The following is a 19322-nucleotide window of genomic DNA, read 5'->3' as shown; positions in this document are numbered from 1 at the left end:
TAAAGTGCCATCACAATAATTTATCGTGTAACCCCTTATAGCTACTCCGGACTTGTTTTAGGGTTTTTATTTTTATTTTCTCAGCTGCGGGAGAAGGAGTGTAATGTATTTGTTTTATATCTTCTTAATTACTCCAAAATTAATCATCCCGACGTGGCCGGACCCTGTTTATACGATGCAATTCTCGGTGAAAACATTGTTCGGTATATTATGCGTCAACGGAGAACGACATTTGTTTTTTCTGCAGGCCACCCGAAAGATAGCCTTTAGCAATATTTTTTTTTTCATAGAGTAACTTTGGTCTTGTGTAGATCTGCATGTTAGAAGTTATTGTCCGGTTGCTCTAACAGATGGAACTATAAAAAAATCCGATCCCCAAACGTTTTGTGTTTACCGAGGCATAAAGTGGATCGTCCCGATATTAAACTCATGTTTTATGTACAACACAAAGCCAAAAAGCCATATTGGTCACGACGATATCATAAGGTTTTCTCATATTGACATGATCACTTTTTTTGTGCAATTTTTTTATTTTTCACTATTGTTATCCTGATTTATTGTGCTGACAATTACATGCACAAGAGATTGCATGCCCGGTGCGTGCTTGCACCGGACAGGAAATGTATTTTAATACCAACAGCAATTGTCGATTGACCGACCTGCGTATTTAAGTTAAATATATTACGACTTTCCTTTATCGAATAACGACCACGCCGCACGAATTTTATAAAATATCATAAAACATTTTTCCCTAGAAGGGGTGGACAAATTTTTTTTATTTCGCTTCGTTAGGTGTAGTTCATTAGGGCTTAAGGTCTGAAAATTAAAAGGTAGATCTATAGTCTAGATCTACCTTTCACTCTAGATTCTAAAGTGAGGCCATAACCTACCGGATGATTTTTTTAACGCCCTACACTAGTTTGACCTTAGAATAATTGCAATTTTGTAGCTTTCCTTTTTTGAAAACTTTTTTTAATGTGCTATGTTACAATAGTAGGGAATATTCATGTTTTTAGTATTTTCTAGAGCTTTATGAACTGTTGAAACTTATGGTAATACATATATATTTAATAGATGTTTTTAAGAACAGTTTACTTAACATTTTGACTGGTCGATAACCAATTATTGTATAGTTATTATTAAAGTTATGAGAGTTTAAAATTTAGGACGGTAGGCGGAGTGAAGTTGAGTGATGCACGAAGATAAAAAAATAACTTTACACTCCACCCTTCTTCTTGTCCTAATTTTTTAACTTTAATAACTTTAAAACTATTTATTCAAAACTGGCTAACGACAAGTCAAAATGTATTTTTAATTAAAAAAGTTAATAAAGATCTAGAAAACATTAAAAAAGATAAAAACTTGAATATTGCCTTATATGTAATACATAGCATAAACAAAAATGTTTTCGAAAAGAAATACTATAAAATTACATTTATTATTTTAAGAGGGAACTGCCGATGATGATTTTTACGAAGTTCGGTAATAACTTTGTATATGGCGTGGGATTTTGTAAGCCGATAGCACACAAGAAGACGTATTACCATGAAATTGGCCTGGTCGGTGTTAATTAATATCCGGTGGTTAAACACTGACAGTACTATCACGATATCCTTTGACCGTTTTTTTTTGTGCTGATGCCGGCAAATCAATAAGGTACCAACAATGCAACCGCGAATGATATTTAATATGCTTGCGAGGGCTGTAGTATTTCCACACCGTCGGATGATTGTTAAATAGGACGTGTCGAATTTTGCAGAATACCGATGACGGTGCGCATCCTAAGTCCGCGCCTTTTGCTAACTACATCAGCTCCTATACATACACGCATAATATACTCTGCTACTCCGTTGCTTTCATATAGGTAATACAATTATAAATTACTATTTGCTCAGGCACGCCGACGGATCTTATTGTGTTTGTCTCAGCACTGCGGCGATGATAACACCGAACAAATACTTTTGGCCCAAAAGACGGTACTACGTGCCTCATAGCCGTTGCCTTTGTCACCGAACGCTGTTTACATTCGACCTATACTGCGGCTAATTATACAAACGGATACAATGACAAGGCAAACAATGGGAACCAAAAGGGATGGCCGTCACTGAAATATAAATTGTAATTAAAAATTATATTGTCGGGTGGTACTGCTGAGTTTCGTCCCACAAACGCTATTTTCACTTCACTGTCATGTTATTCTTTTTCATCACATTTACTTATGTATAATTTGATTGTAAATACATTTTTGATAATATTAAAATAACCGTGTTAAAATATTAACGTTGTGTAAAAATGGCAGGTCGGACCGCAACAGCGGAACTTTTCATTAAAAACTGGACTTGACAAAAAAAAAGGTAGACGTTTCATAATATATGGGACACTATGATTGAAAGCAGTAGATATAATATGATAAAAATTTTACCAAGTGTTATATTATCATCTTGATAAGTTTAAAACTAAACAAGTATTTTTTTTATTAACTTTACTAAAAAACAATTAAATATTGAAATAATAAAAAAGGATAGTAAAAATCAAATACAGGAAAATGTTTTTTAAAAAAGCCATTACAAGCATTACTCGTTGTGTGGATGAAAAGGTCACAGACCTACGCAGAAATGATTACAACCGATAGACATAAAATCACTTTCAAATAAACAGTAAGAATATATAATTAAGGTTAAGTCCATCGATTTACAATATGATCAAACAGATTTCAATTAGACAGTATACAATTAAGCAAATATTTCTACTCAAAGTATTTTGGATCCCATATCCCACTTTATGTAGGTATTAATAAACTTAATGAGCTTAAAAGATTTTATTTATTTAAAAATCTATATTTACACACTAAATTTTCAAGCTGGAGCTAATTTAAACACACCATTGTAATTGCTATATACATTAAATAACCTACCTCTATACTATCTTATGTTTTTTGTTTTATTAATATTTTTTTTAAATTTTACTTCCTATCATTCTAAAATAAAGTTATACGTCATGTTCTCTAGTTATTTAATTTTTATTATTTTAATTCAGTATACAAATAATTTTAACAACTGTCATCTCCAACACATGAGTATTGCTTACAAAGGATGATTGCAAATTTGTTTAAATTTGAAAAACTATTTTGTCCAGCAGTTTTTTCCAGATTTTAATAATTCCAAAGGTTTTTTAATCCTTAAAGGTTCCACCGAATACACGACAGCGGACCGAACAAACGCTGTGTCGTTATCGCTTGATCGAAGAACAACTGAGTAACACAACAAAACAATGCCTAAAGGCGACTATCATCATCAATATTATTATTATTATTAGGCACTGGTACATTGGTCAACGGTCGTTTGACATTTTCTTGGGATAAAAGTCGGTACATTCGTTTGGCTAAACAAAAGCTGCATGTATTTAGTAAATTATCGACACGGACTGAAATTCGCCGGTGTTTATAAACAAAGTTATTTAATAATTTTGTTTTTTTTATTGTCGTTTATCGAAAATTATGCGAAAAGCTATGTCATTTTTACAACTAATAACAGTTGTGGGAAATAATAATGAAATAAAACGTTTCAGTTTAAAAAATGCAAATTATAGTTTTTTTTTTAAAGGCTCTGTTGTTTGTTCGTAAATAATGGTCACCCGTTAAAACAGTCATTTAGTTGTTTTTTTTGTCAACCCAAAAGTGTAATCAAAAGTCTAATTTGCGGTTCATTTGAGCTTATGCCACTATATAGTTTTAGGTTTCAAAAAGTCAAACGAGAGATGATCAAAACATTATTTCGATGTTATTACGTCGTTTCCGGCGAACAAAGTAAAATACCTAAGTATATTTACTTGTACAAGGTGATTCTTTCAAGGACAAAATACTCAGTTTTTCTTAAAATAGTTGAACATTTTTAATTTATCTTTTTGAAATTATTTTTGGTTATGTTATTTTACAATATTAAAAAATTACTAAATATTTATTATATATATATATTTTTAGTATTTTCTAGGGTTGTAAAAAGTTTTGAAAATTAAAATATGGTAACATACCTATTTATTTAAATGACATTTTAAATAAAGTTACAACTCGCTGACAATGTTGACTAACCAATCGATAACCAGTTTTAGGTACCTATTTATTTTTAAACACTAATAACTTTAAAAGTAATTATCCAAAACTGGCTTACAAATTAGATAATTTTCAAATTTTTTTCAGAGCTTTATCAAACATTTAAAACTTAAATGGTTGCGTATATATTTAACTTTTATAATTAAGAATGATTTTCTGACAATTTTGACTGGTCGATAACCGGCGCTGAATAATTACTTATTCAAATTTAAATATTAGGTAGAGTACAGTTGAGTAATACACGCAAATAATAATAACACCTTTCCTCCTGTCCTAAATTTTAAAATGTAATTACTTTGTAAACAAAAATTTAAAACTGGTTATGGATCAATCGAATATTCAGCAAATTATTCTTAATAAAAATATAATATATCTTACATATTATTTATATATTACCATTATTAAATATTATTATAATATATTATATTTATCTATTTCCTTGTAAACAATTTAAGTTAATAATGTTTTAACACATAAAAGGGTTGGGATTGTATTTTTGAAAACTATATCAAAACCGGGTAAATTATTAACAATAAAATAATTTTAAAAAATCATATTTTCCTCTAAGATATTGACTGGGTCATAGTTAACCAATCACACTGTAAACTATTGACTTATACTTTGCTTGATACGAACAATGGACTCAGTGAAGACAATATAATAATGTTATTTTATCTTGTCAGTACCTAGACAACTCGGAATCGTCAAAGCGGTACAGACAATGTTTTTATTGTGCCCGGAGCGTTTTATCTAACAACGTTTACTCCGTTTGAACATTAGCTTTCGAGTTTTGCAATAACGAGCGGTCCAATGTTTATTTTATATATATAGTTAGTGTACTAACGTCAATATTTACTATACCCACCATTAATAGACTACAGTCGGTACGAAGTAATAGTTAAAAATAATTACCCGCAGTTCAACAATAGAGGAACAACGTTATTGGGGACTTGGGAAATAAATGTCGACCCACCTAAGTTTTTGAATGTACAGTCTTCTAAGAGTACCATTCGACTTAATTGCCGCCCACTCAAAAATTCTGATCTTACAGGGTACAAAACATAATGATAATCTAAATCGGCTTGTATTATTTAATTATGTTCACCGTTGAAGGTAAAATATAATTTTGTGATTCATGTTAACAAGATTACAATATTTTGGAAACCGATCGACTTTTTTTTTTTTAATTACACATTTTTAATGCATCAAACTTCGCGTCAAAATACTTTAACGACAATTTTGATGTCATGTTGAAAATATTTAAACTTCTTTGATGAATGAGATTGTGTCACTACATAAGTTTTCATCTGTTCCTATCGATCATCATGTTACAATCACTGTCAATCACCAGCCGATTTCTTTATTTTTCTTCTTATCGTGTTTGTTTTTTATAATGCTTTTGGTGGAGTTGTGTCAGCAAAAACATAACCTATGTAAAAATTTCAAAAGTTTTTTTTTAACGATAGATAGTCAAAAAACCTAATAAAATTATTTTAAGCAAATTAATTGCCTACATTGTGATTTTTTAAGATAATAATTACTTTTTACAATATACCGATTATAATCTAAACTTTTTTCTGATACATTTTTTTTATCAATTTTAGTTTAAAATCACTCGTTTTAAACAGGTTTTTTAAAATGTAATTTTAATAATTATCGGTTAAATTTCCTTGCACTAATGTATAGCTTTGCGATCGTTCGATTGATCAACTGCAAATGATAAAAACTGACCAATGAATACAGCACAGATGATATCCTAAAACGTATACAAGATTTAAACACATTTGATTGGCTGTCAAACACGTGTAACCACCATATCAGACTAGTGTTAATAGCATCCGCTGTGGAATACTCGGAGAAATTCGTTGAAGTAAACGATCAAAATTCAAAGTTTATCTTTCGAGTAGGTTATATATAATACTCCGAAAGTTCTTGTTTTACACTACATGTGGTAACAAAATAATAGTGAACCGTTGCCTATAAAACGCCTCAAGGGATTAAAAGGAATTTTGCAATTAAATTCCGAGCACTAGTGAAGTTATCGATATTGGTAAGATATTGTCAAAGTGAAATTAAGTTTTATTACAGAGAAATTACAAATAAACGCCAAAATCCCAATCAATTCTGTACCTGTGCTTATAAACTCGAAACTCAGTACAAAACAACATCTAAATAACTATATCTAGAATTTATCTGTATTATACGGTTTCAATATATTTTGTGGCCGTTCCCAGCATATTAGATTAAAATTTAAGAACAGGGTGATTGATTAACTATCGGGTGTCAACGTCTTAGTAGAAGACATAAAAAAGTTTTTTTTTCTAATACTTTTATTTTTATTAATATTTCGCGTAATTTTGATATATTTTTTAAAAATAAAACTCAATCCCTTAAGTGTGGCCACCTAATGAAATTAAGTTTTTCAAATGATGACGTACACATTTTATTAACTTTTGTAAGTTGAGAATAGTTTGCTAAAAATTTCAGTTGGCCGAACACTAGTTTTTATTAATTACTATTTACTTATAACGTTATTAAAGTTTAAATAAGTGCGTTACTGTCTTGACCGCTGAACTTTTGTTTCGTTGCCAACGAATTTAAGTTTTAACCAAGGAGTAATGACATACTACATACAATATGTATTATATATTTACTTATTAAATTTTACTTAAGAATAATGCTGTAATCGAGTCAACCAAGTTTGTTGTTTGTTTCGTTTAAACTTGTACTTAAAAGGGTGGCGGATCGTTCGGCTATTAATTATAATGTACTCTTGGACTTTTGGAGCCGTTTTCAAAAGCACCTAAAACTTTAGCTAACAGAAATCTGTGGACGATGATATCTGAAACATTGCCAAACGTGTTAAATGAACTCGGGGCAGTAGACAGTAGTATGGTTTTTAACTAACAGCTCAATGGACATGTAAGTAATACAATTACTTTTTAGCTGCTAAATAATTGTTAGACACATTTTTATGTTTGCAAGTTGTATATAATGTGTTTTATAAATACATTGGAAACAATCAATCTGTAATTTAATAATTATTAACCATTTTTTACAAAATACCGATAAAAACAAAAGTAACTTCATAAAACATAAAATAATAATGAAAATGTGACTTTTTAAGACTTGATCCTGAATAGTTAACATATTTGCTGTTGAAGCGTTCAACCGCTAGGTGCGGTCCCAGCCTTAAATAGTTATTTATTTTGGCTAGAAATAAAACTGCATTTTGTTACATTTCATTATATAAATTCGTCTTATTTTTTCGTAAAAACAATTACTGTAAGAACAATCTAGTTTTAATTAAACTAAAATTAATTATGAGAAAAATGGTTACAAAAAATGGCCACTCATCAATTCATAATTTTTTTTTGTCAATTAAAGTTTTTAATAATACATTTGTATTAAAAATCCTTAACCGGACGATAAAAGAGTAATGAATTCATTAAATCAAGCAGTTTTCATCATACACCATCAGTTTGCCATCAGACACATGTTATTATAAAATATTACAATTTTTTTTTTAAAATTCATTTTTACCACAAACAATTTTGAAATTGCTTTTTCTTCGATTCTAAATACATAGAGATTTGTATAAAAAAAATCTATTTTCGACAACACAAGAGAGTATAGGTATACTTGTAAAATATAATTTTTGGCAACTTGTAATCATTTTTTTGGCTTATATTTCCGCTGTTTTACTTGGAAGTTTACCAAAAAACCTGCTATTTAGCTGTATTTTATTTGCAATAATCGTGCACAAGTTGATGATTTATAGTTAAGTTTAAGGCTTTGACTTTTGGACGTGGCTTAACTTTTAATGTATTTTAGCTTCGATGCACAGCTGTGAAGTTGTTATTTTTATTCAATTTTTATTTTTGAGGTAGACCCATCATATCTTCTAAGCTTCTGAACCGAATCTTTCATGTAATAAGTCTATACATCAGTATATCAGTGGTTATAGCTGAAATGTATTCAAAACTTTTTGAAAAAGGAAGGAAAAAGTAAAAAAAAAGGGGAAATTAAACTTTGACAGTAGTCAATTTTTAGGGTGTTATGTACGAGTGAATCAACTGTCAACAGGTGTTTTAAAATATGTTAATTATATTGTGAATTACGATAGGTGGGTAATAACAGCAATAAGTTATTATATAGACAGCCGATCAATCTTAATCCTATCTTACCTTACACTCTAATAGTTATAAATCTAAGCATATCATTTTAAGCTTTTACAATGCTAATAATGATTTCTGCATTTCTACTATCTACAGATTTGCATCGACACTATATACTGTATATAATTCCTATTGATCCGTCTCCACTATACCCCGACCCCAATATACTAGTTTTTAATTTTTTCTTTAGATACATTTATATATAATACGATATTGTATTCGTATTCAGTATTTATACGATTAAAATTACAAAAATAATCTTTTTTTGTAAAATCCGGAAATTTGAGTTTCAAACTCAAAGTATTTTGATTTATAAAATATATCTGTCTCTTGCATACGGTTATGGTATTATAACCTCAGATACTATTCACATTATACATACATATATAACAAAGATAAAAACGTTTCAGTTTTAAAATATATAAATTATTGTTTTTATAAACGATCTCTTTATTATATCTTCATTATTGATAATAATGAATAATAAGTCTGGCTCCAGTTTTATGTCTACACAGGGTGTGACATATTTGGCAATAATTCGCCAGCTTCAGTGGAAAATGTAACCAAACCTGGTTTCGATCCGGATGTCGTTGCTTGGGACGTTTTGGGATTGATGAACAATTAGATAATAAACAGTCCTATAGAGTTCAGTGGCCTGATTTGTATACGTGTTTGAAATACGAGTCAAGTCTGCTCTGTACATTTGTCTAATTCTGACTCGGAGACGATTTTCTGAGAACTGTCGGTTTGTTGGAAATTTCTGAGAACCGTGCTTTACCGAAACAAGGAATCGCGTATACACGCTTAAGATTAATGTAAAAGAGATGGGTTTCAAATTATTGAGCTTTGTTTATTGATAGTGTTTGTTTCATGGCATTTGAAGAGCGTTTTAGCAGTGTGTTTTGAACGTCGTTCAGTGTACCTTCAGTATGATGTTTACCAAATAATTAGGTACTCAAATTGTATCAGATCTACTGACCATTCAATATAATAAAGTTCTAAACTTGTTTACAACCCTTAGTTCAGACACATTATGTTTATAATGTATCGAATCTATATAGTTTGAAAAACAATTAATTATAAGACGGCACTCAGGGTATGCAAAAATGATACATGCCTGTGTATATGTATCATTTTTTTGTTAGATAATCCATTATGTTATTGATAACAAGGTTTTAAACAAATCTAATGATGATAACCCCTATATTATGACATTTTTGTTATTTTTATAGTATATCCATTATTAAAGGTTCATAACACTGTGATACTGTATATTATAATGATACCATTTAACAGAGTCAGATTGCCGGCTATGCTCTGTACCATGTACAACGTAACACGATGGTACTGTATGGTGATGACAAAACTATAATGGTCTTTTGGATACAATCCGGCTAACGAAAAAAATATCTATATGTGGAGCGTGTGCAGTTTGTACAAGACACATAAAACGCGTTTTCCACTTGGTTTTCTCCACATAAACAGAAATAATATAATAATGGGTACGCGCTCGGTATCGTTGAAAGTACATTTTCGAAAACACTCGCAACTCGGCCGAAATAAACGAATAAAAAGGCATCTTAATAATTCTCAAATGGAGTTTTATTTAATTTCAAAATTATTTGTCTATCAATTGTCAGCAAAGAAACACAGACGTGCCTACTTAATCAAAGTTATAATAATCATGATACTAAAAATAACAAAAATTATCCAAAATGTTGGGAATACACTAAAAACTTTTTTTAAACACTAACATTTAAAAAAATCTAATAAATGCAAAAACTCTTTCTTTTTGCATTGGACACATTTGATTTTTTTTTCAGACTTTTTGGTACTTATATTTTGTGTTTTTTTTTTTTATTCACACTGACGAAATTATTCCATTTCCAAATAAAATATAAAAACCCAATCCATAATAAAAAAAATATATATAAATGAAAAACATGATAAGACAGTAATTAAAACAGTTTCAACGAACCAAAATTGGTTTATTCGTCAAATAGTACACCACAGAAGAAAATATAAAGATGAATGAATAAAATAAAATGTCGCCAAAAAGGAAAACTAAATTGAAAATCAATTTAGTCGTTTTGTGTAATAAGCTAATTACATAAGACTGTATAGTAAGTATGGATGATTAAATTGAGTAATGAATAATAGAGATGAAAGGAGAATATTGAAGTTCTTGAAATGTCAATGTAGCGGCAGATGCCTTTTGTTGACTAGGTCAGACAACATAAAAAATGAGCGTATAGAAATAAGTTTGGATGAATAAACACGATAGATTGAGACGGTTTAGGCATGTTATATTGAAAGAAGGGAGAAAATGAGAAGTACTGGCGAATAGTGATTTGGAAGTAAAGATATTGACTGAAAGAAGGAGACATTTGTACTTCTTTAGTATATTCGTACTGAATTGGTGACTTGAGCATTTTATCGTCTTAAAACGAAACTCAAACGTCTATAGAATTTCGATGAAATATACGTCGCTTAAAGACACCGTTTGTGAACTCTGGCGGTTGTTGATGAATAAAACATGGAAACTTTAAGGGTTGGACCAAATAATATATAAATTATATACTGTATAGGTTTTACATACTTCCAAGCCGAGGACCGCACACCCGTGGCGGTTGTGAGAAAAAATTAAATTACTTTTTTTAGGGTTAAATTCAATAACCGAGAGTCGGTCGGAAGTTATGCCCCCCAAAAAAAAATATATATATAAATAATTCAATACCCATCTGGATTAAATATAAAACGATAAGCTTGTGCTGACAGCTTAAGACGATATTCTTTGGGCGATATTTTTTTGCCGGTCAAGTATACCGTGATAATTATTATTCACTGCAAATTATTATACACGAATAACATGATGTTTTCAGCGAACCGTTAACGCGATGGCGTTCGCCGTCAATAAGTTTTAGAGTACAAAATATTTTCTTTGATGGTCTCTTTTAACTTTATTATTATTATAATTTCGAAACTCGCGCGGTCGTTTTTCCAAAGAAATCGTTTGTAAGGTATTATAACATGACCGGATGGCGAGGAACAAAGTATCCGTTAAAATACAGCCCAGAATTAATGAATTGCATAATTTAATAGCGATGTAAACCTAACGAACTCGACGAATTGTTATTACATTGGCAAAATATAATGTATACATTCTCGAAATCCTCTTCAAACCCAAATACGTGGTAAGTAATACACTATATTATATAGTAGTTATATTATTATGTTATGTTTTGTTATTCGTGTTTTCCTATCGTTGTTGCTCATTAGTTTGCTAACAATATCTCCAGAGTATTTTATCCACTGTTCGTGTACCCAAATTATTAAGGGTTTCTGTTCCTCGTTAGTGTCATTGTTACCCACTTCAACATTATAATGGTATGAGCCGAGGGTGAAAACGTTGCGATAACGGACGCCTAATACCTAATTAAACGTTGTACGACCAGATGAATAAACACAGGAAAAACCAATTCCTTTGTGCATGCGTCGAACCTAAAAATATGCTGACCAATGAACACTACCGCTCATGAAGCGCGTTTATCTCTTGTGCGAAATATTATACTCAGTTGAGTATGTTATACGTTATTAGATGGATGAAAAATAACCATTTTAATTTTTTTAACATAAAAAATGTTCATAGTTTTATAGATAAGATATTAGAGATAAGAGATGGAAGTACCAAAAGTACCAGGGTCCTATATTTGTAAATTAAGACATCCATGTTCCTATGTAGTTTCACGTAGCCGAGGTACTATTATCAGTCATTATCTTTACATTCAAGGTCTATGTCTGCAGTCGGACATCAACAAACACCAGGTCATGCCGCAAAAAGGTTACTTACTTCCGTAATTTAATTATGTTATAATAAAATGTAAATTTTCATTCGTTTTTAAGAACGTTATGACAATCGTTTTTCCAAATTTTTGTTATTAACCCGTTTTATAATAATTCATTAGTTTATAATTAATATTATATTAAGAAAACCCGTTTTTAAAAAAAAAATGTATAGTTCTCGATTGAAATATATTGATGTTGTGTGTGGCATGGAGGATTTCAACAGTCAATGCGCGATCACAGACGTTTGTATTTTCTACTCTTTATGGTATATTGCGCTATATCAAATAGTTTTTGTATATTTTTTTTTCGTTGTGTAAATATTTACACCGACTCGAGAGTGTGGAGACGGCATTTTCGACAGGTAAACATGCAAAGGTTATCAAAGCCCATTGTACGCGGGTTATCCTAAACGCCCACGCCGAAAATTCCTAACGTAGATAGTTCAAGTATTTTTCGGTGCGTATAGTTTTAATGGCAACACACACAGTGTACACATACTTGACTGGACCGAGTTCAACGGAGACGGCGTTTTACTTAGACAAAATCGACATCAATGTGAAAATGGCTCGAATAGTCGTGGCTGTGCAATAAATATCTACTATCTAGTGTGTACACAAACATCTCGCATCACCGGATCTCCATAACAACCAGAGTACCGTTAACCGTTTTTTATTTGTTCAGTTCAAAATTATGTTCATGAACGTAAACCAGGAAAAAGGTTATGAATGTGTTTACCCCGATAACGTTATAATATTATACAACGAATAATAAATAAGAAATCACATCCCAAACTGCTGAAGTAGAGGGTTGATTTTGAAATTGCCGAATGTTTTAATTCAGCGAACCGAAAAACAAATGTACTGTCCGATTTTTAAATATTTATTGTAATAGATAAAAAAAAATTAAAATTATTCTTCTACAAATTTGGAATATAAAAATATTAGGGTAAATGTTTTCAGGGTACATGAATGTAATACGATAACGATATTTTTCGCATAATTAGAAAATCAGAGATTATTTTCAGGTTTGAGAAATTTTTTTTTTGGTTTAAATAGAATATTTTCTTAGTGCATAATAAAATCATATTTTGAACTTTTCAAAACCGCTCTCTAGTTATAACGGAAAATGTATAATTATCAACTATTTTAAGTCGCAGAGAAAAAATATTATACACAATGAAAACACTTGGATAGCTCAGTGTAGGTCAGTACGTAAAAATAGTGTTTTTTTTTTAATTTAAATAAATTACATTCAGAATACGCATTCATTATTGACTTTTAAGATTTGCACCTTATTTCAGTTCTTATTTTTTTTTTAAATATTCTTCTAAGTAATTAAATCTGGACTGAGGTAATTGATTTTTTGCTATTTCTTCCCCAACTCGGATATAATACCTAATAAACTAACCTAATATGTAAATCTATAAAATAGTAGCTAAATTTACATGCATACAACAATTCAAAAATATTTTCCAAACGAGTTGATTTGCAGTTGTACAGATTTAGGAAAAACATTAAAAGTGTCACATTGGTTAAATAATTTAAAACAATAACTAACAGTTACATGAGTAACTGCATTATTAATATGTTATTTTAAAATATATCATATTTAAGTCATATTATTAAAAGATGAATGCTTCAAACTACAATTTGTTTTTTATTGAAGTATTACTACAATTTAATTGTGATTTAAGTTCCATCTAATTTACATTGTTATCGTTATGTTGGGACCATAAAGTTAAATATACAATATTTTATTAAATCATGAAAGAGTGTTTATATTTCAATATGCTAATAAATATTTTAGTGCTCTTGAGAGTAAGTACTAGGTATAAAAGCAATAAAACTCCGCTAATACTTCGATGTGAATAATTTTAAGCAATACAAGTATAAATTACTTAAAAAACATTTTGAAACGTACGCCAGTGTATTCATAAAAACTACAAAACGGATATCATTCCTAGCTAGAAATACCGAATGTTCATTTGTGCTTTTAATTCTATTTAAATGGACACTCAAATGGTTCGTTGAAATGTATTGTAGCTAAATGACTAAACTGTTGACATTCCTTTGCGAATTGTTCGAATGCGATTTGTTGGAATTTATATTATTGTGTTAATGCCAACAATAATAATAATTATTATTATTATTAAAATCGAATACGACAACGGGCGACGATTATTAATACCATTTTGTATTTGATAGCTTGTGCTTAACCAAGTCGTTGTTAGTCATGCGATAAATTAAAAAGTACTAAAATATAGTACCGGCGTTGATAATATTCATAACGTTATTAAAATTATAAGTATCACGATACGGAGCCTAAATATATTAAAAAAAACCACTTAAAACGTTACATTTTCTTCGTCAATTTATTATTAATTTATCAATACATCTAAATATAAGCACCAAAAAAAAAGAACATTAAATATTTAAAAAATAATTTGTATTAATTCTAAATTATAATTATTTTTTGTCAAAGATTTTAAAATCTTACAAATATTTTTTAAATATTATTTATATAATTAGAACATAGAAAATTGATAAACTTCATGCCGTAAGACATTAAATGTCTAGCCAAAAAAATTATTATAAAATACTTAAATTTATTTACCAACTGGCTTAATATTATTTTATCGATTTTAAACAGAATAAAACTAATGTGTCCTAATAAAAATATGTAGTATACATTAAAATTTAATATTTATTTTCAACTACACATCATTAAATCCGTTAAAAATAAAATAATTAAAAACAATTTGTATTGATAGATTTATTATTTGATACTCGAAAATTAGACTAAGTATCTAAAATTTTTTGTCGTTTCGATTTATTTTTTTGTTAACTATTTTTTCTTTTCTTTTCATAAAGTGATTATAATTTATGGATTTATAAGAGTCATAAAATATAAATATCCATATAGTATCGTCAAAATCGTAAGAGCGATTTCGATGATCAACTATTGGTCGCTTTTTATAAAAAAAAAATTATAAATTATGCTAATTAAAAAGTTCTAATTCTGAATAATAGTAGTATAATGTATAGTAAAATATGAAAAAAACGATTTTTTTTTGAAAAAAATATTGTGTCTAAAAAGTTGAATTATACTCAACTTATTATTTGAATTACCTTTGAGTTAGAAACGCAACTTCGTTACAATCGAAATTATTATTTTTATTTAAATCAATATTTCCTTGGAAGGAAACACATCGGTTCATGGAATATATGAAATGAATTCCGGTTAAATTATCAACTGAATTTCAATATTCCATTCCCTTCCTTTACCCTCTGCACCTTTTCCTCGTCCTTTTATCGTTCCCCTCTCTATCCCATTCGCGGGTGGTGTGCTTGGAAAATAAATTGCTTGCCCCCATGTCCCCTTCAGTCGTGACATAGTGCACAGTATATAAATGTGTACATATTATATTCTTTAAATTGAAAGGCGCGGAACCGTATGAGCTATAATACTACAGATAGTGTGTAAGTGTTGCCGAATACTCGGAGTATGCAAATAGTCCAAATGCTTGGTAGCATACCGTCTTGGTTTGTCTCGGGGGAGACTTTTTACCGTCAACAGCGAAAAACGCATTCCGAGTGTGCGACGAACCCATTTTGAAAAATGATCAAAAATAGCATTCCCCGATACGTTTTATCCGACGCCATTTTCAATATAGCCGCTGTCGTATCCAAAATAAACGCACAAGCAATAGCTGGTTCATTTGTATAGTTTTCCCATTCGTTTACTAAATGTGCTGGGTGATCCATTCAACGTAAAACACACTGATCTTCTGCTAAAATAATTGTAATTTCGTAGTTTCTCTTTTATGATACATTCAACCTTATCCTATTTTACAATATAAGATCAGACCTATTCAAATATTTACCTGAGCCAAACCGGCGTAAATGATTTTGGGTTTTATATTATCAAATTGTTTGTTATGCAATAATGTACTAAATATTACAAATTCATCATTTATCAATTTTTTATTAAATTTTTAACAAGACAATGATGTAGCACAAGCCTTTGACAGAGTTTGTTGTATACCGGATTGTTGTATAAAATCAAATTATTCCTCCCTGCTCCTCTTTATTTACTAATTCGATCATACCTTGAAAATCGTTCATTTAAAGTTCGTCATGGTAATGCCTTTTCCTCCCTCTTTCCTATATTAGCAGGAGTTCCTCAGGGAAGTGATCTTTCGCCTGACCTCTACAACATTTTCACTTCAGACATCCCTCACACCCAAAACACTATTCTAGCCACCTACGCCGATGACACAGCTATTCTATCCTCCAATAGAGACCCCACCGAAGCATTTAATGCTCTTCAACAACACCTCGATCTAATTGGAAAATGGTCCTCAAACTGGAAAATTAAAATTAATGCAGAAAAATCTGTACATGTTTCTTTCACACTCAATAAAAAAAATACGCCTATTCTCACCCTCCAAGAAGTTCCTATCCCTTCCTTGTCTCAAGTCAAATATTTAGGTATTATTTTAGATAAAAGACTAACCTGGGGCCCCCACCTAAAATCAAAAAGGAAGTCTCTAAATACTCGCTCGCACTTACTACGTCCTATACTGAAATCCAAACTCCCGCTTCATAACAAAATTCTTATTTATAAGTCAATGTTAAGACCAATTTGGTCATACGGAGCTCAAATATGGGGTTGTGCCAAACCATCCCAACTAAAAAGAATAGAAGCTTTCCAATCGATTTCCCTCCGTACAATCACGTCCGCTCCATGGTATGTTTCCAACCTCACCCTTCACAATGACTTACACATCGAATCAGTTGAAAATTTAGTTAAGACTCATTATAAAAAATTCCACTCTAGATTACTGCTCCACTCAAATCCTTTAATAGCAAGCCAGCACACAGCTACTATCCCGGACAACCCCCCTCGTCGTCTTAAAAGACGTTGGTGTCGGGACCTCCTAACTTGTAATGCTACCGTTTAATTTCTAGCCGTAACATGTCATAGGGTCCTATCACTGGATAGGTTCCCTACCCAAAGTCTCCAAGTTACATATTTACTTTGTTAACATATTTGCTTATTGTATAATATTTATGTACAGATTGTAAATGTTTTTAAAAAATAATAAAAAAAAAAAACAAGACAATACATTTTATTTGGACAATTTTTACACTTACTCAAGTCTAAACACTTTTTAAAAAATGTTCAATTCTTTTAGGTGTTATGTACTGATTTTTATTGCCTTAAAATATGAATATATAGAATTTCTCATTGGGCTTCAGTAAGTTAGGCGGAAAAACTAATTTATGGGAAACTCTTTATTTGCTAGACTAATAATATAAGTAGAGTAAATCAACAGTGGAAATAAAAAAAATATTTACTTGTCATCACAATAGCAATGACCGTTTACAGTTTACTATGTACTTCTTCCTTGTCTGTTAATTGGATTCTGGAAACCGGGACGGTTCGTACGTGACTAACGACAGATGTAAATTTCACCGTTTTAATGGTTTGTACTTTTTAGCACCATATTTCATTCACCATACCAAAAGTCGAAGAGATATATTAACAACACGCATTTACCTGTCTCTTCGTTTTGTAGCAAACAACCACATGCATAATGGTCTGATCGTTATAAAAAATGGCAACCTATTTAGTAGGGTTTAGGGGTTGGCAAAATAACTTTAAGTATGTTTAGTCGAATTCGAAATATCGGTAAGGTTAGGTTAGGTTTTAACCGAAAGCAGAAACCATTTATAACGATAATGGCTAGTGTTTTTTGCGACATCTATTTTACAATTTATGTAGGTACTACTATTTAGTATAGAATGTGTACAGTATGTTTTAAACTGGAAAGTGAATGATAGATAACATTATAAACAACCTAACCGTATACCATCCCGGTAACAACCGAGTTCCATCTGATTCTTTCCAGTTTATCTTAGTCCGTAGACTGCAATTTGACATAACACTATGACTTATTTGTTCAAAGACCTTAAATATGGTCAGAATCGGGCAATGAAATGTATTTTTAAACCAACGGTCGTAACGAAGGATACCTAATAACAACACCGGGAGGTAAGTAACCTAACGTGCTGATCTGTAGGGAGTCCCGGATCGGAAAAACTGCGGCACATTCTTTGGGCATCTTCCTCGAAGAATTGTGTAATTTTGCTACACAAGATAATACAAGGATGCCCGTCGCTATAAGGAATTCGATTTTTCGGGGGCTAGTATAACTACTATACTCTGTGCCACGAGAGAGCTTAGTTGCGCAGAAACCAAAACGTGTTACTTCTGGCTGCCCACGTGCATAAGTTTTGTTTCTGCACAAGTATGCTCTCACGCGACACGGAGTACATATACAATGATATCCAATGATCGTTACCTGTAGGAGTGGGCGTCAACTGTTTCATGGCTATGATGTGATGGATGTCGTACGATTTGAATATGTTGGTGTGCGTGGATGACTTGGAGAAGATCCTCTGCAGACCGTGAATGGCGGCCGAAAACTCTTTGGTGTAGATGCGCGTGTCGAATGACTTGTACGGCAACACTAGGCCGATGGTGAGGTTCTGGTGCTGACGTCGGGCCATCAACCTGGGCACGGTGGGCTGTTGACGGCGGAATCTCTCCGTACTGGTGGTTGTCGAAATCGGCGTGGTCGATATCTGCACGGGTTCTTTCAGTCGGTTCTTGAGCACGCCCAGCTTGATGGCGCTCTGGCCACGACCGATGTTGGAAGGAGCGTAGAAGTCCAGAGGCCGGCTGTTGACCTGTATGGTTGAACCGTTTCTGGGCGTCCAGCAGTGCGCGGCGACCGTCAGCACCACGAACGCCCCGACCACGATCGACCATCGTCGCGGTGACGCCATGTTTTCGGCCCTATGGGATATAGATAAAAAAAAATGATTAAACAATTTTTACATTTCAAGTGGGAATGAGTGATTTGGAAAAATGACAAAAGGAAAAATTCCCTTCTGTTGTAGGCATTTTCCAAAATTGTGTTAGTGTTATTTTCTGAATTTGATTGATTTTTGAGACCTGCTATTGATCTTTGTAGCTAAATAAATTGCTAGTCAATAAATTTGTCGATACATTTTTCGAATAAATTAATAGTTTATTAATTATACAATTTCTGGTTAGGTTATCAATTTTCGAGTTGACATTAGACATATTCACGTTAGCAATAGACGAAAACAGTCCATTGC

General features: G+C 31.3%; 1 protein-coding gene across 1 annotated transcript in view; it reads right to left on the bottom strand.

Annotated features, from left to right (window-relative positions):
- LOC126847402 (glutamate receptor ionotropic, NMDA 2B) overlaps positions 1–19322 on the bottom strand; it is a 207444-nt gene that overhangs the window by 106115 nt on the left and 82007 nt on the right. The window contains exon 3 of the mRNA XM_050587597.1: positions 18500–18996. Coding sequence (XP_050443554.1) covers positions 18500–18986 — 487 coding nt within the window. The 5' untranslated portion in view covers positions 18987–18996. The remainder of the gene's footprint in view (positions 1–18499; positions 18997–19322) is intronic.

Source organism: Adelges cooleyi, unplaced genomic scaffold (assembly GCF_023614345.1).
Source record: "Adelges cooleyi isolate 19-005CV unplaced genomic scaffold, UGA_ACOO_1.1 ACOO_flye_CR_arks_rails_tigmint_CR_PRNA_108, whole genome shotgun sequence".
In the NCBI taxonomy this organism is placed as follows: domain Eukaryota; kingdom Metazoa; phylum Arthropoda; class Insecta; order Hemiptera; family Adelgidae; genus Adelges; species Adelges cooleyi.
This window is presented reverse-complemented; position numbering and strand designations above follow the sequence as displayed.